The sequence below is a fragment of the Aquila chrysaetos genome, chromosome 11, assembly GCF_900496995.4.
Source record: "Aquila chrysaetos chrysaetos chromosome 11, bAquChr1.4, whole genome shotgun sequence".
Lineage (NCBI taxonomy): Eukaryota > Metazoa > Chordata > Aves > Accipitriformes > Accipitridae > Aquila > Aquila chrysaetos.
In genome coordinates, this window is record NC_044014.1 from 6,219,156 (window position 1) to 6,246,768 (window position 27,613).

At 34.5% G+C, this 27,613-nt stretch overlaps 1 protein-coding gene across 4 annotated transcripts in view; it reads right to left on the bottom strand.

Moving 5' to 3' along the window:
* Nucleotides 1–251: 251 nt before the first annotated feature.
* The window catches only part of WDR11 (WD repeat domain 11), a 52,424-nt gene continuing 25,062 nt past the window's right edge, over nucleotides 252–27,613 (bottom strand). For all 4 annotated transcript variants that reach the window (XM_030030639.1, XM_030030644.2, XM_030030643.2 and 1 more), the window contains exons 11-29: nucleotides 26,887–26,971; nucleotides 21,497–21,603; nucleotides 19,250–19,325; nucleotides 17,663–17,771; nucleotides 17,212–17,336; nucleotides 16,705–16,852; nucleotides 15,745–15,851; nucleotides 15,187–15,301; nucleotides 13,272–13,443; nucleotides 11,582–11,690; nucleotides 10,692–10,754; nucleotides 9,388–9,453; nucleotides 8,480–8,651; nucleotides 8,116–8,211; nucleotides 6,613–6,778; nucleotides 5,589–5,686; nucleotides 4,425–4,570; nucleotides 3,493–3,572; nucleotides 252–2,466 (exon numbers count right to left, since the gene is read on the bottom strand). In XM_030030639.1, coding sequence (XP_029886499.1) covers nucleotides 2,309–2,466; nucleotides 3,493–3,572; nucleotides 4,425–4,570; nucleotides 5,589–5,686; nucleotides 6,613–6,778; nucleotides 8,116–8,211; nucleotides 8,480–8,651; nucleotides 9,388–9,453; nucleotides 10,692–10,754; nucleotides 11,582–11,690; nucleotides 13,272–13,443; nucleotides 15,187–15,301; nucleotides 15,745–15,851; nucleotides 16,705–16,852; nucleotides 17,212–17,336; nucleotides 17,663–17,771; nucleotides 19,250–19,325; nucleotides 21,497–21,603; nucleotides 26,887–26,971 — 2,198 coding nt within the window. In that variant the 3' untranslated portion in view covers nucleotides 252–2,308. The remainder of the gene's footprint in view (nucleotides 2,467–3,492; nucleotides 3,573–4,424; nucleotides 4,571–5,588; nucleotides 5,687–6,612; nucleotides 6,779–8,115; nucleotides 8,212–8,479; nucleotides 8,652–9,387; nucleotides 9,454–10,691; nucleotides 10,755–11,581; nucleotides 11,691–13,271; nucleotides 13,444–15,186; nucleotides 15,302–15,744; nucleotides 15,852–16,704; nucleotides 16,853–17,211; nucleotides 17,337–17,662; nucleotides 17,772–19,249; nucleotides 19,326–21,496; nucleotides 21,604–26,886; nucleotides 26,972–27,613) is intronic.

Below are 27,613 nucleotides of genomic sequence, written 5' to 3' on the forward strand. Positions count from 1 at the left end.
TGCTCTAATTTAACCTGTACAAATTTTATGGTTGCTAGTAAAGCTTGAGACTTAATACTACTCAAACCCAACGTTTCATTAGTACTAATATGGAAAAGGTGACTAATATGTACAAAGGATAATCACTTCCTCTACTAATACCAGCCCTGAGCGTTGTGCCAGCCCAGAAGGCAAAATGACAACAATTACACAATCAGCATTCAATCCCAGTGCGACAGATGACGTTTTTGTATTAAATAAGGACACAGAAATTTTAAAAGTTTGTTTTTATTATTGTAGTGTCACTGCATTATTATCTAAATAAACTTTTCAATCACTTTTACACTCTATTTTCATCATAAAGGTTTCACTTGGGAATGCCACACAGTATTCTGCAACTTTCACACTTAAAAAGTTTATAGAAACACACAGTATTAAAAGGCCTTTGCAATGTGTTTCTTTTAAAAACATTAGATTTATAAATCCAAGTGTATATTAAAGCAGATTTTTTTCCAGAGACCCATTGACAAACAATTCTAAGAACAAGTTTGCATGTGCTGACATTAACTCTATAGTAACCTTGTGCATGAGTACTGCTACTAAACACAAGAGTAGGAATTGAGGAATGTTGTAGTAGTCAGTGTGACCCAGAATTTAGGCCATTGTTAACGACAAGTTAATTTTGCTCAACTCTGCTGCTCACCAATTAATACTTACGGCAAATTTCATTGTATACTTGTCTTCCCAAGCTAAAGTAACTATATAAGCACTCTTCATAATACATTGAACAGAAAGTATTTTGTGGTGTATGTACAATGTGGCGAGAAGAATTAAGATACACTGCAGTTAAAACACTTTTTCTATTTAGGACGATGAAACTCACATTTTCAGTTTGTATAAAAAACATCATTATTGAAAAGCCTAACCTTTCAAATTCTATCAGAAATGGTATTTTAGATTTGAACCAAAAGTTTTATGGAGTTAGAGATGTCCCGAAGCTGGTGCTCCTCTAGGAAGGAGTGCAGAATACGTATCCACAAATACTCGAACATAAGGAGAATGTAGACAAGCCACAAATTAGATTCAAATGAGAGACCTTTTACATGATATGACTGTTTTCACTACTGCGTACTAAACTTCAGTAGCTCCAAAAACTTTGTAAAAAGAATATTTTTTTTTTTTTTTTTTTTAGCCAAGACTGATCTTCACATGCCACAGTCATCAATTTGCAATGGCAATTTAACATCAGCATCCACTCCTTGGCTGTAAAATTGCTCAGTCAATCAGTAATAAATAGAAAAGATATATCTGACATAAGAAACAATAATGAAAACAAGTACTTAAATACTGAAATACTGGCACAAAAATGAGAAAAGATGTGACTGGTGGCATCCTTAAGTATCTAGACCATAAGATGTGTTAGCATAAAAAGTATCTAATTAAAAAGCCAGCATTTTGGCTTTGCACAATGTTGGGGGGTTTTTTACCTATTGTTAATCACACATTCAAATAACAAACAAGACAATAACTGTGGAGATAGCGTTAGCAGTCTCCTGAATATTCTTCCAGGAGCCTACCTTGCTGCTTTTGAGGTAGGATCTTCTCTCATCCTTTGATCCCATGAACCAGTCAACACAAGGCAGAATTTAGTCCCTAAGGTGTGCAGGGAGTGCACGCTTAAGAATAACATGGAATATAACAATACCTTAATTGAAAAAAAGGACGTTTCATGGATTTTTTGGAATGTTAGGAGACTTTCGTAAGTAAACCTGTTAAAGATTCCATTCCAGACAGTTATGAAAATGACAATACAGTGAACTGATTTAAAATAACAGTAATTTTAAACAGAGAAATTGGATTGAGAAAACACAATGTTCCAGGAAAGAACTGTGTGTTTTGTGATCTCTATTTATTCTTTAAATATATTTATATTTTTATAGTACAGATTGAATCGTTTATACATATAAATACAACAGTAGTGAAGAACTATAAAGATTTCATTTTTAAAAGTAAATGGAGTAGACTTTTACACAGGTATAGAACTCTTTCAGCACATTTTTAAATTTGATTTCTTCTGTAGTTGAAAAAGTTGGAAACATTCTTGTGTAATATTGTCATAGGCTTCTTTCCCCCTCTCATGAAAGTGAAGACAATTTTAACATAAAAATAAACATAAACCAGTTCTTAATCTTGCCTCCACACACATTTAACAATATTTGCTCAAATCACACATACCAGCTATTACAGCGATTCAAAACAAAAACGTATTTTCACACAGTGGAATCTCAGTCTGATAGACAACCTAAATCTCCTCATAATCATAAAATTCTTACTCTTGTATCACTTCCTCTTTAGGCTGTTTGAGCTCAGTCAGTAACTCTTTACCAGTTTCTCCTGCTTTTGAGGCAAAAAGAATAGCTCCCTGTTTAAAGCCCAGGAGCTTCAAGCTTCTGGCATAATCTGCGTATACAGCATGGATCAACTTATGTAAAGGAAGCATTAAGGAAAACACAAATTAATAGCAAAATGAAAAAAACTTGGAATCTTTTTTTTTTCTTCTTCTCACTCCTTAGCTCTCCCAAGCTGAAAATGCTGAATGTTGCTGCCAATTGTGCTAATTCAATATTTTTCAGCACAAATAAAGACAAAAAAGGTGCTTTAAATTCTACTATTGAATGCATACTAGCATTTATTAGGTAATATGCAGAGTGCTATAAACTAGAACAGATACATTTCAGACATGCATAAGTACCTACCATAACACCATGTCATAACTTGCAAAAGAACTTAAGAAATTGTAAGGTCATACTACAAGATTTGTTCATTAATTAGATCTGGAGTTACCTACATGACTTATTAGTGGCTTCATCAAGCTGACATCAGTGATGACTCCATAAAACACAATCAGGTATTCTTTACATATGCATTTGTATTATATGCAATAAATAATAAATTAGAGTAACTGTTCAGAGTTTCCAGAACATGAGGATAGATGTGCAGACTGTATTGCGCAATCAGCTCACCTGATCTTGACCTTTCATTTTCTTTGTTTTCACTGTCTCAGAACTGACTCCTTCATAAAAGACTTCAATCACTAAAACAGTACGTTGGTGTATAGAGAGGTTCAATGAAGGGATTTTTTTTCCTGAGATACAGTGTTTAAAAGATAACTGAACCACTGATTTCACTATACAGGCTGCAGTAATAATTTGCAAGTTCTGCAAAGAACATTTTATCATCCGTTCTTTTCTCTGCTATGATTATTTTTTTCACTTTTACTTTGTATTCCAGTGCCACAGGCCTCAGAGAGCACCAGGAGGAGGTAGTGTTATGGATTTATGCAAATGACTCGTTTTCACTTGTTTCCTCACACTACCTTCAAACTACACAACCTGGAAAATAAAAATAGGAACTTCTATTCCCGTGCAGGCTAGCTCATCTAACATTGGCTCACACGTACTCACTGTGTATGAGTACACAGATGCGAAAAACAGGATTTCAGAAAAAGGATATTTGTATCGTCGTTAACTTCAAATGCCCCATAATTCAGACAAGCTTCGACAAATAAAGCCGCTCGATCAAAGTACCTCATACTGTTAAATGGGAAAAAAAAAAAAAAAAGAGAGTAAGTTGTTAGGACACAAAACGGAAGAGTATTCCAAGACATCGCATCAAAACACTTGCACACAGGCTTTCTAAAACTTTGCACCTAGGTCTGGAGCGGCAAATCTCTTCTGCACTGAGGGCTGAACAAGGCTTCCGATCATCACCAAGGTCAAACAGTATCACCATTTAGCTGTCACTACGGCACATACCCACACTCCCACAACACACGCTGCTCTCAGTTTCCAGTGCTGCTCTACCTTGCTCTCTGCGCCTTCACGCTTCCCAGTCCTTGAGCGTTCACTACATCACAAGAGTGCTGAGTGCTTTCGTCACGGCAGTGAATGCTGCTACCCTGGTCCCGGGCAGCAAGTAGCGACAGGTCATACTGTTCCCACGTCCTGCCTCGTGCTCCCCTCGCACCCGTCAGTCTGGCGCTGCCCTCTCCCCAAGCTTCTTGCACCCCCTCTTCCTCCTTGCACGCAAGTAACTAACATTCGATGCAAAATTTTTGAAAGATCAAGGCTCAACTTACTCAGAAATAATCATAGCTACTATAAATTGTTCCTGCTTGGTCAATGGGTGCTAGCAATCTTAAAGTCTGCAGTAAACTAAATGCCAGGATATTTACTGAAATTGCAACAAAAAGATCAGTTCAAGCAGACAGAAATGATGTACTACTGAGGCTAAAGTTAATTAAAGAAAAACACGCCAAAATAGAAACAAATGTCAGAAATCAAACTGCAGACCCCCTCCTCCCTCTCCCTTGACTTCTGAATCACAAATGCTTAAATAACAATCTTGGACAAGACAAAATACAGATTGTGGTGTTTCATCTTTACCTATGCAACATCTCTGCAACTTTTGTAAAGCATCCAAGTGACAAGAGGACAAGAATGGCTTTGGACTTCTGGTTGACTTGTGGAGAGCAAAGGTGGTCTACCCAACGCTTTAACACATCAGCACACTCCTCTGAGTTCAAACGAACCTTTAAGAGATGGGAAAGCCAGTTATAAATTCTCAGCTGCTAACTAAAGAGAGCATTCTGCTCCTGCTTCATTTTTTTTTTTTTTTCAGTGAAACACTTTGGGCAGAAGTAAAAGGATCTGAATTTACAAGTTTTTTTTATAAAAAGTACACTTATCCCTTGGATTAATACAATATAAAGGAAAATTAGAAATATATAGGTATAAAAATACTCCACTCAGTATGGAGTGGAGTATGGACTCATATGGCCACTTCATATTTACATGATTAACATTATTTTTACCACAAGGCTTTTCTAAAACCTCAAGTATCAAGTTAGAAATCTTTATCCTTTACTGAAGAGTTAATGAGAAAACATCTTTATTTTTCTTAAGAGTGGGATTCACTCATTTAGAAAATCTGAGTATGACTTTTTCCATACTTTCTGCAGGAAACATAACAGAAATTTTACTCAGAGACACTGAAAGATCATCCATACTGCTTCCTGTCCATTATAGTTTGGAGAATTAATGCTGTGTCTAAGTACTTTTACTGTAATGACATCTGCATACCAAAACAGAAGTTGATGCAAATTTACGTGGTTGGTGCTAACTTTAAAATCAGTACACATGCTACACGGAACTCAGCACAAAGTCACTGCCTAATTACTTATCCACTTCCAGGAGTCATTTTTTTGTAGTTGTTTATGAACTCTGTACTGCTGCAGCTATATGCAACTTCACAAATCACCGCTCAAAAATTAGCAAACTGAGTATTCCAACAATTTTTAAGCTCAAATCCTGTCATTTGGATGATGAAGGCAGACCCCCGTAGTCAAAAGGCTGAAGAAGAATCTGTCAACACTGATTGAATGGACTGGCTTGTTATAGCTGAACACGTGGAAAGAACTGGTGATGATATTTCAAATTGATGTTTCAGTTTTTTAACTTTGGAGAACTTTAGCACCCATATCAGCCTTCAAACCTACATAATAAGTAGGTCATTTATGTTAGCAAACTGAAAATCGAGAAATTACATACCTTTGCAAGCCATGCTGCACGATTCCATTCACCATAAGTTTGCAAGTAGCGACAAGCATCAGCAGCCTTATCGATCAGACACAGTAACTGTACACCTTCTGGAAAATAAAAAGCACACTATATAATAAGTTAAGGGAAAAAAGAGTTGCTATGTAAGTGTGAGCAGATCATTCATCCCCAGAAAAAGGACCTTTCTTATATCCTTCTTGGCATAGGAAGATGTTGAAAAACCCTAATTTCTACCACCTGGCTCTCCATATAGCCTGGTTGTCAGTTATCATATCTTTTTCCTGGGCTACAGAGCTTAGGACATCACAAAGCTCTCATTTATCTTTGTCCTAAATACAAATGACAAGGAGTTCACTGGACTTCTCATCATAAAGAGATAACGATCTTTGTCAGTCAAATAAACAGATTTCATAAATCATCTTTTATTTTAATGTAATGTTGCCCATAGTGTAAATATTAAGAGTGAAGTGTTAATTGTCCACAGAGTGGAAAGTATTTTTCCAGGCAAGTACAGACATTTGTACCTTCTCTGCATGTCTTTGAATATTTCAGTCAATCATCATGTTGTGAACATCTCTTGCATTAAGCAAAACTAACCTGCATATGGAAGCAAAGTTTACCCGTACATGTAAGTAAACACACTTTTTGAAGCACGTTCTGAACTGGAAACTAAGTCTGTATTTCAATTTCAGCAATAAGAAACTTTTTTAATTAATTCTTTAATTAGGAAGTGGAAAATAAGCAGCTTTATGTGCTCAACCTCTTTTAGTGCAAACAGTTGCTAAGAGAAGTATTCCAGAAATACATTTTTCCAATGAAAATTAATCAATACAGGTTGAACTTTATAACTTGAGTTACTGCTCATTTTTGTGGTAAGTACTCTAGATAGTGCATACTATAACATATGCAACATATGAGATGTTACAACTTTCTTCTCTCCCATCTCCATCAGCAGCCTTAATAAGATCAGAATTACTCATTTATAAGCAAACATAAAATTAAAGTCACATTTTACCTGCAAGCTTTCCATTGGCTATCATGTTGGTTGCTACCAGTTTAATGGTACTTTGAGATGGACCCGATGAGGTGACAGTTGTGACCAAGCAAGCTTTGAGTGAATCGCAGTAATAATGTGCATTCTCTGAACTTGTTTCTAACAGTAGTTGTACTGCTCTGTCAGTCTGGCAAGAGAAAAAAAAATACAACTTTGACCACAACATATTCACTTTTAAACAAGTCTTTCTATTTTTACCCTTTTAAAGACAGGGAACAAATAACAATAATTCTAAATATTAACTAAACATTATTATTCAAAATACATTCTATATATTATTATTATTATTATTCTAAATATTATATTGTTATTCTAAATATGTTAATAATTCTAAAACAGACTACAAAAATATCTACCAGCACAGTAATAATTAAGATCCTATTTCAATAAAGCATCCTTAGTAAGGATAGCATTTAAACACCTATCATGAATACAATATTTAATCACAGGCTAACATTTCTAGAAGACACCAAAGAAAAATTTAATTCAGAATATTTATTTCCTTTTTTACATAATTTTTTGCAGAGTTACAAAAGGAAGAGAAGCATTTAAAATAAGCAGAGAAGAAATAAAATTGTAAAGATGCAGAAACTGGCCAGGATCTCAAGGACTGATTCAATACTTGGTATTTTAAAACAAAGGTAGAATTCATGCATTTAAAATGTTTAGCTACAGCTGAGCACCTAACCAGTGGGGCTCATTACACTGGCTGCAGACACCTGTCTCCAAATCAAATGAATCACTGCAGGCATGTCATCTCTGCCTCTTATTAAAATGAGGTGCCTGACTTTTAGAGAGGTCAATTTGGTGAGGTCAGTCAACTGATGGCTTAGGTAATTACAGAAATAATGAAAAACCACATTAAATACAGATTAAAATACAGTGATTCAATAAACTGGCATTTTTTAACTTCCGTAAACTGGCATTTTAAACAGACTATCTACAGACTAAATATTTCTGGCATCTTCTACTGGTAACATTTGTTGACATGCTCAAATGTTCAGTGGCATAGAAATCATTTACGTTCGAGCTAGTAACACCAAAGCTATTTTTGGAAATAGATGCAGCACAACTGCATTAGTAGGGAACAGCTCATGATATATACTGTACAAATGCAACAATATTCTTATCAGGGTCTCAGTGAGCAGCTCTGTGTGAAAGTTTTTCTGGGAAACTCAAAATGTAATTTTTGCTTTTCTAGTCACAAGATGGAAAGGAAGATTTTTACAGGGTTCCCATGAAAATGAAATAGTCTTACGCAGGTAACACCAAACATTACCATATACCATTTCATTACACAGAGTCTGCAGTGTAATAACATATTAAGACAGCACAAGGTCTATGCACAAGGTGAATAAAAGTATGAAACACCACATATGAGTTAGACAAAACTTTACTTGAACAGCGTAAGTACACAAAATGGACAGGGAAGAAGAATAAAAAATTCAAATATTACCCACAAACCTGGCCCAAAAGAAGAAGTTGATCAGCACATTTCCTGGTATGATCATACGTTGATCTCTTCACTTCCTGGAGATTTACCCTTTCAAGTTGGAATTTCTGCACAAAGAAGGAAAGACATTTTAAATGTAAGACTACCATAAGAAATAAAAACAAGCATTTAAAAGATATGGAAGTATTTTGAGAGTTTTTGGAACACCCCCTATTTTTAAATAATAGGGAGTGATTTAATTCAGAGTGGTATATTACTAATAAAAGTGAAATATGTATAGTGAAAAGCTGTAAGATAATACGATGGTTACAATGCTGAGTGTTTATTGTGCTGATGACATTCTTATTAAATATATTTTTGGACTCCTTGAAATACCTGGAAGTAGTAATTTTCACACAGTATGTCATAGCATATATCCAAGGGATTAACCAACTGCTCTTGAAGGATAGCTGCGTCTGTTGGTTTTGCAGGCTTTTCCTGGGATAAGCTGTGCAAATAGTGGGCAGCAATTGTCCAGAAATGCAGCTCAGATTCATCCCCATACAGTCTGAGAAGATACAAATCAGGATGTGAAATATGTTCGTATTTTTTCAAATGCCACATAGAAATATTATATATTTAAAATCTCTTTTACGAAGACCGTGCATTCTTGTTGGCACCACAAGTACTTTGCATTATCAATGGGACAAACTACAAGAGAAGATTAAGGAATGACATTCAGCAAGCTAGATAAGTAAGATGACTGTTAAAATAGTAATTAAATTCAGTGAATGTTCAGCATATAAATATGTGGAAATTGATATTTTATTATTATTTTACACTTAATCACCAATACCCTCTTTCAACTACAAGAAAGTTACTAAGTTTGAAAAACACCTCTGAATATAGACAGACTAAAATTAGCTACAGTTTAGGCAGAACAACAACACAGAACAAATACATTTGAAATAAAAAACCAGGCCTTTCCCTGTTTGTATATAATTTATTGTGTGTTGTGAAGTTCTGAATTACATTTTTGGACATTGTACAACTAAATGTAATGTAGTTAGCAGAACTGCATTTATGAAAATACCACCAAGACTGAAGGAAGTTCTCTGCATCCACCAAGCAAATAAAACTGTTTCAGTAAGGTAACATGTCCAGTCTCAGTCCTGAAAACACTAATCCATGGGTAACAAAGTAGTTTAGGAATTGCACTGAGTTAAAGGAGAATTAGTTGAATACTTAATAGGATCAAGATTTTATTAGGAAATATTTGATATAGTTATCTGAATCTCTACTACCTGGCAACTAGGAGACATCTTTGCAAGAAAGTAAAATCCGGATCAAGAAAAAGTTTCTTTATGTCACTGCAAAAAGAGAAGACCATAAATAATTTGTAAAATGCTGTGAAAGCTTTTTTGGTTGGTTGGTTTTGAACACAAATAGGATATTTCACCTACAAATTGAAAAAAAATCAAACCCCAAAATACACAATTTTTTTTCTGAAATGAAAAAATGCATCTATCAAAACAATTACCACAGGAAGTATACACAGTTCGAAACATAATTGATCTCAAGAAGCAAGTCACCCTACCAGTTTAAATACAAACACTGAGTCCATCAGGAACACCTTATTCTTGTAATAAAGGGAACAACCACAAGGGTGTATACAAAGCTATAAATTAGTCTGCAGTGATTCTACAAATTACAAGATTAATTTAATTACAAATAATTTTGCGACTATGTAGTGCCATAGCATAAGAGATCCACATGCATGAATTTAGGTTTTCTACAGATGTTTTAACTGGATAAAAAATAGCTAAGTTATCTTTTCCATCCTACTAAACGAAAGGACAAAAGGAAAATGGAAAAACTTCTGTTTACTAGCTTCAAATATAATTTTCATAGATTAAATGGAATGTCAAAATCTGTTTTCTGTGTAAGCAGAGCAATGTGCGTGAACATTACTCTGAAAGTATATCTTCAATAAAAGGGTTTTAGAATTGTTCATCTTGTCTTCCTCAAAGCTTAAAGATCTTAACAAACCTTGGAGCATTTAAGTAGCAGTGTCCAATTCAGTCTGGACCAACATCAAAGAAGCATACATCACTGAGAAGTGTTGCCCAAAATATTACGAATGCTCACCGGTCAATTACAAATTATATACTAACCCTAATCAGTATCTTTAAATCTCTAGTTGTCAGCCACTACTATGATAAGTCCATGTTAAGAATTCAATGCTGACTTCCATCACACTTTACATACTCAGAACAGTACATTTTGACTGTTGAGTCAATATTTACCAAACTACTTTGAGATAATTTGCTTATTTAAAAAAAAAATAATTTGAGATTGTATTATGGTTTTTAATTAGAAAAAATAGAAATAAAAATTTAAAATCTTCAATAAAATGAATAAAGCACCACCCTCAGTAATTACATAAAAGTTAACTGTGTTTAAAATAAAAGTTGTCATTACTCAAGCTTATCTTTAGACAAGCAAAAAGCATTCTTTCTTCATTAAGTTGTGAATTGCCACAAATTTCAGATTTTTTGCCTTCTCTGAATTCACTAACTTACTCAAATATTAATAGGAAAAGTCTTACTTGGACAATGAATTCAACTGCTCTTGAAGAAGGTTTTTAATATTTTCATTCTCCGGATAATCACTGGATTACAAAAAAAAAAAAAAAAAAAAAAAAAAGAAGAAAAGGTTTCCTGTATTACCAAAATGACAGAATTATCTAAAATGAAAGAGTATTACTGATACTAGAACAACATAAGAACACAAGAACATATATGGAAACATATCTAACAATCTTTAATATTCTTATGGCAAGCCATTCATGCAAGATTCTTCGTCTAGTTACTAGTTCCAAAACAGTAACGAAAGATTGTTTTTGTTTTCTCTCAACCTCAGAGTCGGTGCCACCAATCTTTCTTTTCCCACTTTTCTTTTATTCATTAACTTTGAAATTAATGAAAATGACAATGCCTAGCCCATTATTACGTGACCACCAACAGCACACGAACACAATAAAGGATAGAGAAAGGTGATCCTACTATGATGTGAAGCATGGTGCACTAAAAGTAAAGACAGGCCTATTAGACTATCAGTTAGACTATCACTTTCAAGTATACTTTAGGAACCAACTCTGACTATAATTACATTAACTTCTTGAACAAAGAGAACACACAGTTGTTCTCTGAAGTAATATAACCTGTAAATGACATTAAAATATTGCCAGTACCTTAAAGACAGCAGTTTTCAATAGCCAAGTGCTACTGAAAGTCAAAAGAAATAAAACACTTGACCTTAAAGACTTTTCTATTTATTACTTTTAGTAATAAATTGTGAAGCTATTATCTTTTTGACTGTCCCAAAGAGTGAGGAAACTTATATGTCTAACAGTTATTTGCACAGAAAGACTAACAAAAAAATGTAGGATTTTAAAAAAGAGTAATATTTTATATAGAGATATGTATTTCTTCTTACATGTTCATAATATCTAAAGAATATTTCTCGTTCCATGGCTGATGCAACAAGAATGCTTTCAAAGCTAATGAAGCCCTTGGAACAAGCAGATAGGGACACCATGCAGGCTCTGAAACAAAAGAAAAACATTCACTGTTGAGTGGCTAATGTGCAATAACACCGTGTTCAGTAACCATAAAATGTACCACCTTGTTTGCAAGCACCAGAAGAAAATCATAAATCACAGTCTTTTCATATACACAGCATTTTACTAGACGCAAAAGCTTATCTTTACATTCAAGCAAAAACATTTCATAGAAGGTACAGGGTTGTCAACCATGCTCAAGTGGGAATTTCAGGACACTCCATATTGAATTTAGCCACAGATTTCTGGAATACATTATACTGGCATTAAGTAGAGCTGTATATGATGATTATTGCTACTACGAGGACACGCTGGAAAGTAAGTACAGCTATACCAAAATGTACCATAATGCATGTTTTAGTTTTACTTTGCAATCGTAGTTTCTACAGTGTAATACAAGGATTAATACCCATCATCCAAAAAGGATGTTGTGAAGTTTAATACATGCCTATATTAGCGAAGAAATTAGATGGAAATTATAGTACTAACTGCTGTCATACAAATTTAGAAGTCAGTAAGTGTATTCAGGACAAGGTTTGGATGATATGCAGTAAAAGCTACCCAGTGACTTAGAAGTGAAGCAAGTACCAACCAGCTACATTATTAAATATTCAGCAATTCCCTGTACTTCATATGCACTGAATGATGTAGGAATCTTGTAAATGTGATTTTGTAATTAAAAGATTATCACAGTGTAGAGGCAGAAGGACAGCTAAATCACAGACAACCTTAACCCTGGCATATCCTAATTTCAGCGTGCTTGGTTTTAGAACATTAATTTTTATAGCTTAATATTACACAACATTCATTTGATAGTAAAAATAGCTGATAGTGACAAAGTATGTGTTTCCTCAATTCCCACACCACAGCTCCCCACATCACAATTTGTTTATTACACGTCTTAGTCAGAATCTACATGTTTTAAGGAAATTGTATGAGTAAAGGCAGGATTGACCAAAAAGACCAAAACAAGAGGAGTCATTTGGAACACCAGTAATAAAAAAATTAGAAAAATATAGCTTAGTTAACTATTTAAATAGTTAAATATTTAAATTCCCTTCTTAAACATATGGCAAAAAAAGTCAAACAGCACTGATATTGCTATTTTAGAGTTCAGTGGGAAAATCTACTCTGAAAAGCAATGAATCAGTCTATAAACTGTCTCTGATATCTGGAAATATTAGAAAAGTCATTTTCACACATTAACAAATGTTTCAAAATCATGTAACGAATATCAGTGATGTAGGTACTGATACCTAATTGATGTACAGATGCTTTTTAGGTCAACTTGCTAGACATCTGTACAAAAAGCTCTTATGTTGTTAATTTATATTTCAATTAAGATATTAAAAAGTATAGTTTATTTAGGAGATTAAACTTGTACAAAAAGCCCATGCATATGACCTAAGCCTAAAAAATTTATCTGCATCTATGAAAACCAGTATAGGGACACCTAACCCTCTGCATGTGACAATTCTCTGTTCTAACAGAAGTGCTCAACATTTTTATGGTCCACTTTCAAAATGAAGTATCTAGCAGTTAATAGCAAAAAAGAAATCAACATACCTATTAAGTCCTGTTCATCCATTCTAAAACATGACGGTTTCATGGACAAGTCTAAAACTCTAATGCACCCATCATCTGATGCCAAGACCACTTTGTCTGAAGTGCACCAGTCCACATCCAGGATTCGGAAATTGACGTTTCTTCCACTTCTTAAACTGCTCACCATTTGTACCTTGAAAAGTTGAGTTATTTTTCATTTTTAGTAGGCTCTCCATCACACAGTGTAAGACTCTGTCACACGCCCACAAGGCACACCACAAAATTTGCAATAAAAGGTGTAGTTAGTCATAAATCATTTTAACGATGGTCTCTTCTGGAGAGTAGGGAATTTAGAAACCTTGGAGTAGGGCACATGGTTGCCCTGAAACAATACTTTTTCCCAATTGAGAGCTGAGAAAAGATCCTTTTGAGCACAGCTGTACAGCTGCCTTTTTTGTTATCTTTTCTGACATAAAACTTCCATGGTAAACTGGTGGAAATTTGCACTCCTTCTTTAATTCCAGTCCCTGATCTAGCATATACATCAAGACAGAAGTGAGGTTCTCATTAATTAACTCATCCTCTTCATAAACCTTAATATACCTTCTTGATAAATACTGACCTTGTCTAGAAATACATTTAGACATACTATTAACATAACATGAGACTAGGATGATTTATTGTCCACAAACAAAACAGAGATAAACAAAAAGTTCTAAACTGCACTTCTAACCACAGGTCAGTAGTTAGACCTTTTGTAACCCTTCTGTAGCACCACAGAACATTACAATTGTTAATATAAGGAAATATTAACAGAGCCTCCACTGCAATCAACGTTCTTTTCACTTGTTCTAGAGCAAAGCATGGAGTTAGAGAGATGTAAGGGACAACAGCTCTAGAGCATGATTACTCTTAGCAGTGAGAGAATTAGAGAAAAATGTGAAAATATCAGATAACTGGTTGTAGGCAGAGCTGAAATTCTAAAGAGAGGATTATAGGGACAGATAATAAGACTGAGACTATAAAATATTTCTACAGATATTCTGGGAGATTTTCAGCTGAAAATGTGAATTTATTTTAAATGCTTTCCTGTAGGAAACTCCCTTGTCCCAGAAAAAGAGTGGGAACAGCTACAGGAGGAATACCCTATGGCATCAAAACTATTCAAACGTACTTCAAGGAGAGACTCATGGGATAATATTCTGCTCTGCCAACATAATTCACAGTTGTTGGTCATATCTGCTGTCCAACTCTTATCATCAACAGAGAGTTTCACATTGCTCAAATTAAGTGTCTGAGTTCGGAGCTGGTGCTCATTACAAAGCGAACAGAAAAAAATTAACCCTCATACCCTGAATTTACTCCAGGGAGCTAAGTTAAAACAGTACAATTATCTTTCCTTCCCCATGGTACTATAATCCCCTGAAAGACCTATGAAGCAAACCCCAGAAGATTTGTGAACTTTACTACAGAATTGCTGAGTAAGATGAGAAGCTATACAATGTTAATTAACAAGTGTCTAGCTTTCTGGTATTTCCTAACAAATTAAATCCATGCACTGAAGAATACATACTCTTGACTACGCACAGAAGTTAAGAAACCTGTAGTAAAAATATTCTCTAGTCCACAGATTAAATTCTAAGATTGACAACTCCCCCTTAAATTTTCAATGTCTGCTTCAAAAACATTACAAGAGAATGACAGAGTATCTCAGAGACATTGTCAGCTCTATGACTGAAAGGTACTTTTCACTGACGACAGCTTAAAAATGCTTTATAGGAACTAAACATCTTCTGAGAAAAGCCATACAGCTTTATCATACAACTGTCAGCAAGAAATCATGACTAAGTAAAACTTAATCCCTGACTCGTTCTGATTTTCAGAAGTAACATGTATATTTTGCAAAGAAGTGCGTAACAAGAAAACAGACACTTACCTCTTTTGAATCCCAAATTTCTGCTCCATCGTTGTACATTGCAAGAAGTTTTTGATTTCCTTTCCCTGGGGCAAAACGTATCTTTTTCACCCAGCTTCGGTGTGTAGGAATCCCCCTAAGAAAAGAAAAGCACAAGATTAGTATCAATCATCCTATACCTAATATAGTGGGTAGTTAAATCCTTTCCATGAATGCTGCAGAACCTGATATTGTACAGATTGAGGAGAACAATCTATCTATGTATACATACACACACAAATGGCTACCCAAATTATGAAAACTAAAAAGATTAAATGATTGAAATGAATACTACAATACCTAACACATTATCAGAAGCCACTGCAGATTTAACGTAAGAAACAAGTTTAAAAACTTTGATAAAAAGTTACTCCATCTGAAAACACAAAAGATGAATGTCGAGAATTTTAACACAGTAGGCATTTTTCCCCTCAAACACCACAGATGACCTCCTACAGTGAAGAACAAAAATGAGGGGGGAAAAAAACCCATTCTAACACCCATTATCTCATGTTTGTCAAACTTAATTTGCATTCATACCTGGATACTCTAGCTTTCAAATCCCAGAAGTTTAAGTTTCCATCAACATCTCCAAGAACCAGGATATCCCCTTTCCAGGCAATACATGTAATGCTACCCATACTTCCCTGGAAATATTTAAGCAGAAGAACAATATCTTGTGATTAATAGAGCCGAACATAGGAACAAATATTTCAACATTAGTATTTCATTTTTTTAAAATATCATATGACATGATAGACCAAATTCTGCTCAGTTAAAACAGACACAATTCTATTGAATACAAGCATTTATCAAGTCAGTCATATTCGCTTCAATATGCTTCAAAAGACGTTTCCTTGTAAGAAATTTCGGGTTTAAAGCAATGGAAATCATCCTCTGTCTCTTGTTGCAAGGAAGCACCAACATGACAGACCTCATTAATCACAATACTAGCATATACTAAAGCAGGAAACAAAAATAAAAGAATTCCTAATTGTAAGTTCAATTTATCAAAGCCTTCAAGAACAACTAAAAAAAGAAAGACTGTTCTTCAGAGTAACTGGGAAAAAAAACAAACTTAAAACTCACAGTGCTCTGGCCCACTCAAGCCCTCCTTATGACGCAAGAAAAAAAATCCATTAACAGAACATAGTCATGTTTCAATAACATCCTCTTTGTTATTCAAGACTTTTGTATATGCTTTATGAAAATTCTTGAAAATATGTCATGTAATTTATTCAGAAAGCAAGTCAGGGTCTCTGAAGATTTCTAACTTGTAAAAAAAAAATCATTTCTTTCAACAGCGTTTTCAATAGAAAAACTGTTATGATTGTGAAAACAGAATTGCTGCAGTTTTTGAAATTGGAATTTTTTTTTCATATTTCAAGCAACCGCATTAATGACTACTTGCCACTACAATGCATATCCCTGATATTTTTTCTGGCAATCATAGCTAAGAGAAAAATTAAAGCATCAATGATATAGAAAATTGGAACTCACATCAGGAGGAATTCTTGCACTGTCCTTTACTGAGTTTCCTTCTACTGTGAGATGATAAACCTGCCCATCAGCACCTGTAAACACAAAGTGCTCTCTGGCAGAAATGTTCTGGCTCAGCTCTGATTTACTTTCAGCTTCCTGTAACAAGCTTTAAAGAGAACACAATGAGACACAAGTATTTCTTTCTTGAAATTATAATTGCAAGGCAAATTCTCCCTAACTAATGCGCAGAGGCAGCTCAGAAATGCATATATCAGGGGCAAGTAAGTTTTACTTCAAGAACCAGGTAACTAATGGACTGCTACAGACACACCTGAGAGAAACAGGTACACTTTCATTCAGCAGTAAACCAAAGTTCCACATCTAAAAGCTAAAGGGAGGCCCATAACTTTGCTTTGCCCGGTATGTACTCAAGAATCAGTTCCGAAATATTCTGTTCTATAGAACAACAGCACATGGTGGAAAAACAACTGATGCAGAACAGCATTACGTTAGAATGAGAAATACCTGATCACAGAAGATTCTACGCTGCTAACTTCAGTATCTGATGCAACCGTCTGCCGTGCCATGGCCTCTCGGGCTGCTAGCTGCTTCTTCCTCAGGCTTTTTAAGTTATGAGAAGGTGACCACTCCTGTGAAAAATTGTCCAGGAAAAATGGAAAAGACAAATGTTTACTCCCTGAATTTACTGGGGATTCTTCTGTTAATTACAACTATTTCGATGAAGATTGCTTTCTATGACACCTCCCTCCATCACCCAAGGAGCAGACCAGATTCTTCCACCAGTACCTCCTTTTTTCTTGCCTCTATTTGATGACAAATGAAAACGGAAGGGTGAAAGCACTTACCTGTACGCTACCGATACAGTAACATTTTGCTGCAAAATTATTCATCGATTTTTATACTATCTCAACATATTACATTTAATAAACAGCAAGTAACAGATTTTATTCCTTACCAAAGCAGTTGCTGTAGGGAAGTTTTTAGACATTTCTCTGAGCAGAGTGCATGTTCTGACATCCCAGATCTCCAGTGGTTTGTCTTTAAATACTACAGCTAGATACTGCCTAAAACAAATAAGAATTTACTACAGCAAAAGTAATCACTCCATGTTAATTTGAGCATTTTACTTCACACTTGTTGTTCATATCAGCACTCTGGAAACCCTCAAAAACTAAAATGAAGCAGAGTAAATTAATCTGGCTCAAATCCCACTCTGAAGCTTGTGATTTCCTTGAGTTACTGAGGTGCAACAGAGTGTCTGAAAAAGAGTCCTCCTTCAAGGCTAAAAGAATTAGAAATTTCTGTCAGGTGGTACTGCTCAAGTAGTAAAGACAACAAGCAAAGTAATTCAGAGAAAGCAGCAGCACCTCTAATTTAGCCATATTCAGCCTGAGTCGATGACTGCACAAGATATCAGAAAGACATACCAAGACTGTAGGTTGAACAGATATTTTTTTTTCTACTCCAGACGCATGCCACTTCCCTAATCCAGTGATAAATGAACATAAAATCCTCTTACACTAAACCACTTGTCAGTCATGTCTTCAGACCTTTCATCTGTGGAGCTAGATGAGTAAAACACCTTCAATCCACAACTTTCCACATTTAACTTGAAAATACAGCTATATGTACTCTTCGCAACTGCATTAGTCTCTACTCAAATGAACTATCCTTTCTTGTTCTCACTTAACATTCTAGTCTCTTCATCTCAGCCAGAGCTGTTCTTAATTTTTAATGTATTAATAAGACCATTATATGGTTGAACTCTCCCAAATTCTCTGGAACACATACATACTTCTGAATATATTCATATGCAAGCTAGAGAACATTAATTTTTTTCATCCACTGTAAAGAAAAAAACGTTTAAAATTTAGAGACAATGCCTTATTAAATTCAACACTAATTTCATTTACACAGGAAAGTAAAGTAATCTCACAGAGTACTACTGTTATTATTTTGATACTATAAAGACCAGGGCCTCCTGTCCAAGCCTGATCTCAAAATAAGCAGGATTTGATGGTAAACAATTTGGTCATTTATCAGCTGACTTCTCAAACAACTATACCTCACATCTGGCTCTCCAGTAGACAATTATTATAAAGGTGTGAAACACATACTTAGAAAAATTAATAAATACATGAAAAATCATCCCACCTCTCATGCCATTCTAGTGTTAAGAAAGGCTTATGTTATAGAAAAGGGAACTAACTCATAACACAATCAAAGTTGACAAAAATTGTTCAGCACTTTTATTCTCCCTAATACTATCAAAATGTCCATTCAGTGAACACAATTCTTAAAATAACTAAAATATTAACAAATTATCTTCCAATGTGATTGGATCCTGAAGTGACAAAGTCAACCACAGAAACATTCACAGCTTTTGCACTTTGAACTAATATTGTAAAGTATTTTTCTCTTGATGCTGTCGCACATCTTTCTATACTCTCTGGAGTGTTTTTTCCTGGAATTTCTATTAAGGCATGAGGATCTTCATGCAGTACAGTAAGATTTATAAACTTCACAAGGCTAATCTACTTACTTCAAATGAGACACCTTTATCATTTCAATAGCTGGCTCATCATTGCCTCGCTCCCCACGAAATGCAATGCTCCTGCCTGGAACACAATAACGACATGGGGGAAAACAGAAATAGTTTATAAACTAAATATTAATATAGAAATAGTTTACAGACTAAACTTGAACATCTCCAAGTAATCTGCTGTATCTTACATTACTCTTGTCATTGCTGAAGTTTTATTGCATTTCAGAGGACTAAATATAATGTAAAACCTACTGTCTAACACAATATTTGACCCGCTTCCAGAGCACAACTACTGAAATCGATGCATCATCAACATGACATAAATAAAGAGAGAGTTCAAAGAGTTATTATTTTCCACTCAAAGCCAGTGAGATATACTCTCAATTCCCCAAGGAGAAAATTCACGAGTACATTTCAAGTTTTGTAAGAGAAATTATCTCTGCCATAAACTAAGTCTGAAAGTATTTCCACGGTGAAGTACTAACTCATTCTACATTTAGCAGAACCATTCTCCCTTTCTTTCCATCTAAAAGAAGAAACCCCAAGAACTCAAAATCTTATCCCCAACAAAACTTTCACCTGTACAAAGTGTTGCAGAATTAAAGGTGTTATACATATCACTAAAATAGTGATCTACAAACAGCAGGGTATCACAGCATCTCCTATGCAAGTTTCATTCTCCTTTGCTTTCAAGGAAAATTCAAGTTTCCAAACTTTAGCTACTTTTGTGGCTGCTCATAGCTAAATTACTTATCTTATGCCAATTATGTGAATAAATCTAGTTATCAACAATGCTAGTTAGAGCTCTCATGTCAGAGGCCAGGCTACAGGAAATCTTCCAGCTCTATTTTCTTCATTAGTGATGAAACACCTTAGGAATTTTCTTCCTTATTTTTGTTCAGAAATGTAAATGAGAATTTTGTCAAAGTGTTCATGAAGTAAATACAAATCAGCGCAGTTTTCCTAGGCCTAAAATAGAAAGTTGGGCTAATTAGTGATGGAAGAACCAACAATCAAACAGTTAAGTAGTTACGCCTTGTAAGCTTTAAAAGAGGAAATGTAACATTTTTTAAGCAAACTATATGCTAAGGTCTCAGGTATTCACGTTTACTTGAAACTTGGTTGCCTGCGGAAATACCGAACCTTTTATCACTTATATTTATAAATGTTTCAATACTGATTTACAAGCTGAGTGAAAAAACAAAATCACATTTTACATGAGATTAATTTTGCACAGTATGTATCTTTTTTGTTTTGACTTTAAACATATGAACAAAAGACATTATATGAAAAAAATTAAAATACTGACATGTTAAAAGAACAGTCTCTTTGTGCAGCACCCTAGAAATACAAAAATTGAGTCTTCTCCATAAGCTTAAAAAAAACAATTAAAGAAAAAATCACTTTATGCTACATAAAGCAATTCAGAATTAGCCATGTGTTACAAGATTCAGGCTCTTCAATTAGAAATTAAATGATTCAAGGTTTTCCCATTCAAAAATAATTTAAAATTATTGAAGTGCTTCCTATTTTGGGCTGTCTAATCTCCCAAATTATACCTCCTAGTATTGTGCAAATATTGACTTAAATCACAAATATATTTGTCATCCACTACAAGGCCAGGATAGTTGAAAACCCCACATAACCTGTTAATTTTGCTATCAACAATATATTTTAAAGTCATTTATTTTTTAACCCTTCCAATTCTTTATAGAAGTAGCAGATTTTATTACTAAAATACCCATTTTACATTCATACACACACTCAAATTCTGGCCACGCGCCTGGCCTACCTTGAAAAATTATCTGTTGCTGATACAAACCACATTAAATGGTTCAACACTATTTCAGGTGCACATGAAACAATGGGTGTAGCCTGTTACAAAACCCGTTTGGAAAATATGCATTTTGGGAACAAAATACACCACTAATACCCAAGCTGTGTGAATGCTTCTAAACCTCCTGCTGACTCATATTCATTCTTTTAATAACAAGTCCAAGCCACAGACATCTTTGCAAAGGTGTTGTTTCAAGTCTGTCTGTAGAACACCAGATGGAACACATTACGTGGCTTCACAAGGACAGAAGAGCAGAACCAGTTAAAATTCCTCTTTATTATTTTATTTTGTCATGACAACAGAAGGAAAAAAAAAAAAAAAAAGAAAAAAAAGTAGTAAGAACTTACGTTTGTCATTCCCCAGCAAATCTGTCAGCCTCTCGTACAGATTTCTCAGGAAATACTAACCTGTTGGTAGGTCCACCAGCTGCAGCTCATTCCTTACTAGCCCCAGATTGTTAGGTGTTGATGTGGCAAAGGAAATAAACCCAGTCAAGCTTATCCACTCAATTCCCCTGTCATCAGAAGAGAGTACACGGAGCATATTAGCCAAAATATCTGAATGGCTAGAAAACAGCCTGGACTGAAGCACAATGATTTTTTCTTATGCATATTCTTCAATTTGAAAACAACACAGAAGTAATTTTCTACACTTTATGGAAACACTTTATTTAAGCATAAAAAGAAGCTACACATTTACAACTATGATGTAAATATAAAGTTACCAAATTAAATTACAGAGTTACCAATTTATGTAATATATCATTTATATAATATATAAATTGTAACCAATTGTTACCAAATTAAATTAAAGTTTTCTTTTCAGACTACACTAGTTCTTGTTTGGTTAAAACTAATATTTCAGTTAGAAACACTGGTAACTTTTGCAAAAATCCCTCACAGATACTCAGCGCTAGAGTGGACTGAAAGCACTGCTCTCACTAAATCAGTGGTTTACCAGATGGGAAGAACTATCAAATAACTCAAATTTGCCAGCATACAGAAAGAGAAAAATATTCATATGGATAGCAGGGTGGGGAGACTTGATTCTTTCAGTCCAGAGAGAGCAGAAACAAAGATGATAAAAAAAAAGAGAGGCCCTGAACAGATTTCGAAGGCTATCACAAAAGAACTGAAAACCTAGTAATTTTTTTTGTTCTTTTAGGTCATGCCAAGGCAGCCGCAAACCATATTACCTCAAAGTGTTGCAAGGATGTAAAGTTACACTGTATACAACATATTTCCAGCACATATGGATTCTAAGCACATTCTTGAAATATACCACAGGCCTCAAAAGGATAGAAAGTGGCACTAGGTGGTACTGTTCCAAAACAAGATAGTCTTCCGTCTCCATATCTCACACACATTTTGTGCCAGCATAAATTGCTGAGTGCTTTACCTGTGAAACAGATCAAGGAACTAACCTAAAAGAAAATTGAGACTGTTCTAATACATACATATGGCCAAGTTCATTTTAACATGGATAAAAGGATTTAGGTTCTCCCCAAATCCTTCAAACACAGATTACTTAAGAACCATTTCCAGGATAACTAAGTCTTCCGTTACATCAATTGTAAAATCATGGTCTGTTTGGCAACAATGTGTGTGAAATATGAGGAAAATAAATAAGAGTATTTATGATTTACTGTCAGTAAATCCAACTCACATTGTATTAAGTAGAAGTTTCCTAAATGCAATGTAGATGAGTAAAAGCAAAAAGCACTCCCATAATATTTTCCACATGTAAGTTACAGCCATATTTCTCTTTATTTTTTTAGTTCAAGGTTTCAAAAAATGGGAAGCTTTATTCCTAAGTCCTCAAGTAAATTTAAAAATTTAGGACCCAGTTCTTTTCCCACCAGGACCTATGAAAGTTCAACCAATAATTTTGATCAAAATGAGAAGTATTCAATTATTAATTGAAACATTACAGGAATGATTGAATAGAAATCTACAATTGCAATAATGTGTGACATTGCAAGTCTCCGAAGGGTCATAAACACAGGGAGCTTTCAGAAATGGAAGAAATATGAATTCTGACACCTTTCTAATTTTTATCTATTATTCTACTATGTTTTTTGGAAAAAGCACAGAATACTCATAGTGCATTGTTATTGCCGGTAGTTATTCACCATTCTTGTTCAAAGACCTGAGGCTTCTTCTATACCTCTTTCAGCAGCTCAGATTTAACACGACAAGTCCTTTTTCTTTGCTGCTGCCTGGCCATCTGTCAACACCAATAAAAATCTACAGAAACCCAAGACACTTATAATCAAAAGGAAACCGTACCTTAGCTAACTACTTGCACCTGAAACAATAGTCATACATGTAAATTGCGAATCTGAAGACAGTGGTTCAAATTTTAGTGAAGGAAACAAGTAATGCCTTCCCTACTGAAACATCTCCACTTGCAAAACTTCCTAATAAAAGACATCTTTGTCTACTAGAAATAAGGGTTACATTCAGCTGTAAACTATTTCTCAGACTGGGTGCACTCTTTCAAATTATGAAATTCAGGAATTCTAGACATTTAACTTGTCTCAGTTACTTCAGGGGTAAGATTCAGCCATTTTGATTAATGTTTCCAATGCAAACAAATTACACAGTGTACTGAAGTGGATAAAAACACAAATTACTTTTCTAGTCAGGAATGGATTGTGGTGACTTTATGACAAGGCAGCTGCTACTCAAATTAATTATAAGAATTATAAGAAAAGGAGAAAGGTAAAACTGGAAATCAAACCATATCTTAAAGAATACTGTATTAAAATCTCAATCATATTATCAGAAAATACTCTCAGCGTCAATTTTTATTATTCAAAAAGAACTTTCCTTGTAATTCAAAACTATTTGCATGGCCTACATGTCCAAAAGTGAACAACAGCAATGGAACAAGTTTTTCATTTTTAAGAACAGGAAGGTTAAGAAAAAGAAATTACAATTAAGTACTGAACATGGTACATCTGAGATAACGGTACATCCTGTAATAGCAACTTCAGAATTCAATTCCGAATACACAGGATTTCATTGCAACTCTGCTTACGCTTGTCAGGCAATGCATATTTACTAATGCACAGAAATAAATCTAGCACACCAACCTGCTGACAGAAGTGGTAAGTATTTTTCATTCATCTCTCTCTACGTGAGGAAAGTTTTTTTAACGAGGTGATGAACGTTTGCAAAGCAGTTTCCCAAAGGGGAGTCTGCTTAACTTCGACTGCTAAAACTCAGAGGTAATGCATACACATTCTTGTTACAGTCAGTGAGATTTTAATTTAAAAAATTGAAGCTGTTGCAACCTGAACTTGCTGAGCTTCAGCAAAAAAGAATGAGAAGCACTGCTGTAGTCATAGTTATCTATCAGAATAAGCAAAAGTAGCAGTGAGAAGCATTGCAAATGCACCACTTTCACTGCACTAGAAGCTACATCGCAGGCATTTTATTTACGTGTCTCAAATATATTCTCCTCTGCACTGAAGATGTATTATCATCTCTGATCTTAGCACAATAGCTTAGATTGCTCCACTTAGAACAGGTATCAGACTTAAGTTATTTCATGGTTCTTCTAATTCCTCATAGTAACAACAATTATTTGCATTTCTCTCTATCCTGAAGGAAGAAAGACTGACTTGCTCACAGTTTCTTTCAGCCAGCATACATGCTAGAGTCCCCCTCTGTTTTTTCCCCTCACTTATGCTCCTAGCAGTAGCCTGATTAACTTATCCTCTTTGTGTGTTCTGAAGCGTTTCTGTTGTTTCTTGCCTCAGTCTCCTAGTAAAAAACAAATTAAACTCAAAGGTAAAGTATTTACTCACATAATTCTAAACAATAGCTAAGTAATAATCATTGACAAAATGAATATTCAAGGCTACTCATGAGTATGAACTATCCTAAATGAAGGACAGAACAATTCGCCCTACTCCTAATCACAATATAGAACTGCGAAGTTTAAAAATAATTAAAAAAAAATAATCAGCATGTGACTACATATGTAGCTTCTAAAAAAGAACACTTTAATCTCAAAAAAAATGTCAATTGCTAGCACCTAGACAACTCGGTGGCTGTTATTGTAGCACAGTTGTAAAGCACAGTTGCCATTCCAAAGACCTTAGTGTTATTACATTCTTTTCTTAAACTACAGGGCACTGAAAAATGCTGGCCTTGAGTTACAATTTCAGGGTATTCTCAATTACATACTAAAATAATGGTGTTCCCTGAAGGTGTATTTTCACTTAAAATTTAAATAGAGGCATTATCCATTCTATCTGCATTTTAGAGGTATAAGTAAGAATTCAATTCCCACTGAAAGAAAAAATGTCCATGAATGTTAATTAAAAAAAAAAAAATATCCATGTGCCTTATTCTACATTGCTTAAAGCATTCCCTTGAACTTGTAAAGATTATGTAGACAGTCACTCAGACCATTAAGAGTGGGACTGAGGCAATTAAAACAAATATTTAAAAGTTACCCAGATAACACCTTATGACTAAACAAAATTCACAATCGCTTGAATTTTTTTCTAAAAATACCATTTGTGCAAGGACAGCTGCTAGAAAGACAATGTATTCTTAAAGTTTTTCTAAAGTTGCAAAACGTTTGCAAAGTGAAAAGCCCAAACTAACCATACTTCCAATGAAGTCTAAACAAAAGACAAAGAAGGATTTTTTCAAAAGCATATTTCCTCCTGTCTCCCCATCTTAATTTTTATTATTTTTTTTAATCTGTGAACGTTAGCAGCGATTTTAATTTTGAATTCTGTAATCACCTTAATGAGAAAAAAGCAGTATCCTCTTGTGCTGCATAACAGAACATAAAATTAAAATAATTTTGTAAGTAGTTAATGGTATGAAACAAAAAAACTCAAATGGTTTAGAACAGAAAGGGAAATTCTATTCTTACAGCGCCTACTAATCACACCAGAAAAGTAAACATACTTACATGATTTTGGTGGTAGATTCAAAGCAAGTTTCCATAATGAAGTCTTAGAGCTATCTATTCTCAGAGACCTATACTTTTCTTATCTTTTTGTAGAACGAACAATAAAATGAAGACCCTACCCTGATGAATGCTTCATGCCACAACTCTAGTACAAATTTTTACTAATATTACTACTAAAAATAAATATTTTATTTTCCATGCTTAAATCTGTCTAGAAATATGTATCCAGCAAGCACCATCTTGAATATCTTTGGCATTAGTTACCCAAAAAGTTATGCCATTGTGTACACACAAACACACAGTACAATAGCCTTAAAACTTACCCTGTTCCTTACTTAGGATGGATAAATACCGAGTCCTGTATTCAGTCTTTAAAATCTTTTAACAATAAAATTATTTTTACTTCGGTTAAGACTAGAACTGTTTCAATAGCAACTTCAGCCCCAAGGGGGCAAAGTAAATAAACCTTTGCATACAAAACAGAATTATTTCAAGGACACAATCTGTGAGTCACAACAGTTATATAACCAAGACACTGTAATAAAGTTTCTTGTCCTAGAAAGACTTCTTTGTACTACAAAGCGCTAAAGAAACTGAAGTAGTAGACATGCATCCTAGATCAGCATGCGCAGATACAATATAAATATTTTGTTCAACGTAATTTTCACTCTAATTTTGTCAGTGTGTTACTGCTTATACATAGCAAAGATACTGTTAGGGCAGACTACTCAACAGGCAATTTTCCTGAGCATCATTAACAATTAAACAAGACACCCACACTGCTAGTACAACGTTAGTTAGATGTTCTAGTATTTGTCTCCCAGAAGGATTATAGTAGGAATTAAAATTAAAATCTTACTTGACTTCACAGGAATGGATGCTTAACTCCTTGTGTAAGAGTCCACTTGTAAGATGAAACACCAGGACAGAGCCATTACTTGTACCTATAAAGAGGGATTTAAAAAAATAAAATAAAATAAAATAAAATAAAATGAGAGACTCGTTTCATTCTTGTCTTCCATACTTTAGTGAAAATGCAGGATTTACAGCTATTTCTCTCTTTTGTCTTCTCTTTTTTTCTTTTTTTAACATCTGTAACTTGTATTTTACAATTTTAGAAAAGGTGTTTTGATTTCTAGTGCTTAAACCCCAAACATTAAAACCTCCAAGGTTCTCTGCAGCCAGTAAAATCCATTGGGTCAAGACGTTTTCCTGAACCTACTTCTAGAGCCTGTAGAAAAATCTGTTCCTTCTTGCATTTTCACAACATACCCAGTTGCAGAAGAAAGGAATGTTTCTTTTTGTTTTGGTTACTCAAGATGAGTAAATGCCTCAAGGAACAGTATTAACTGTTATGCACCAATAATCCCAGGGGAGAATCATGGGTAGATTTTTCCAAATCATTAAAGTGATTTGCTTTCTCATCCCTGAAATAATGACCTCTTTCAAATTACAAATCAGTACCTTAGTAAGCATTAGCTTCAATTAGATCAAATACCTTCTGAAACACTGAAAGTTACAATTTTCTATTAGACACTGGGAAGACTTACTTGTTCTTCTCTTTTTTCTTTATACTCCTATCAACG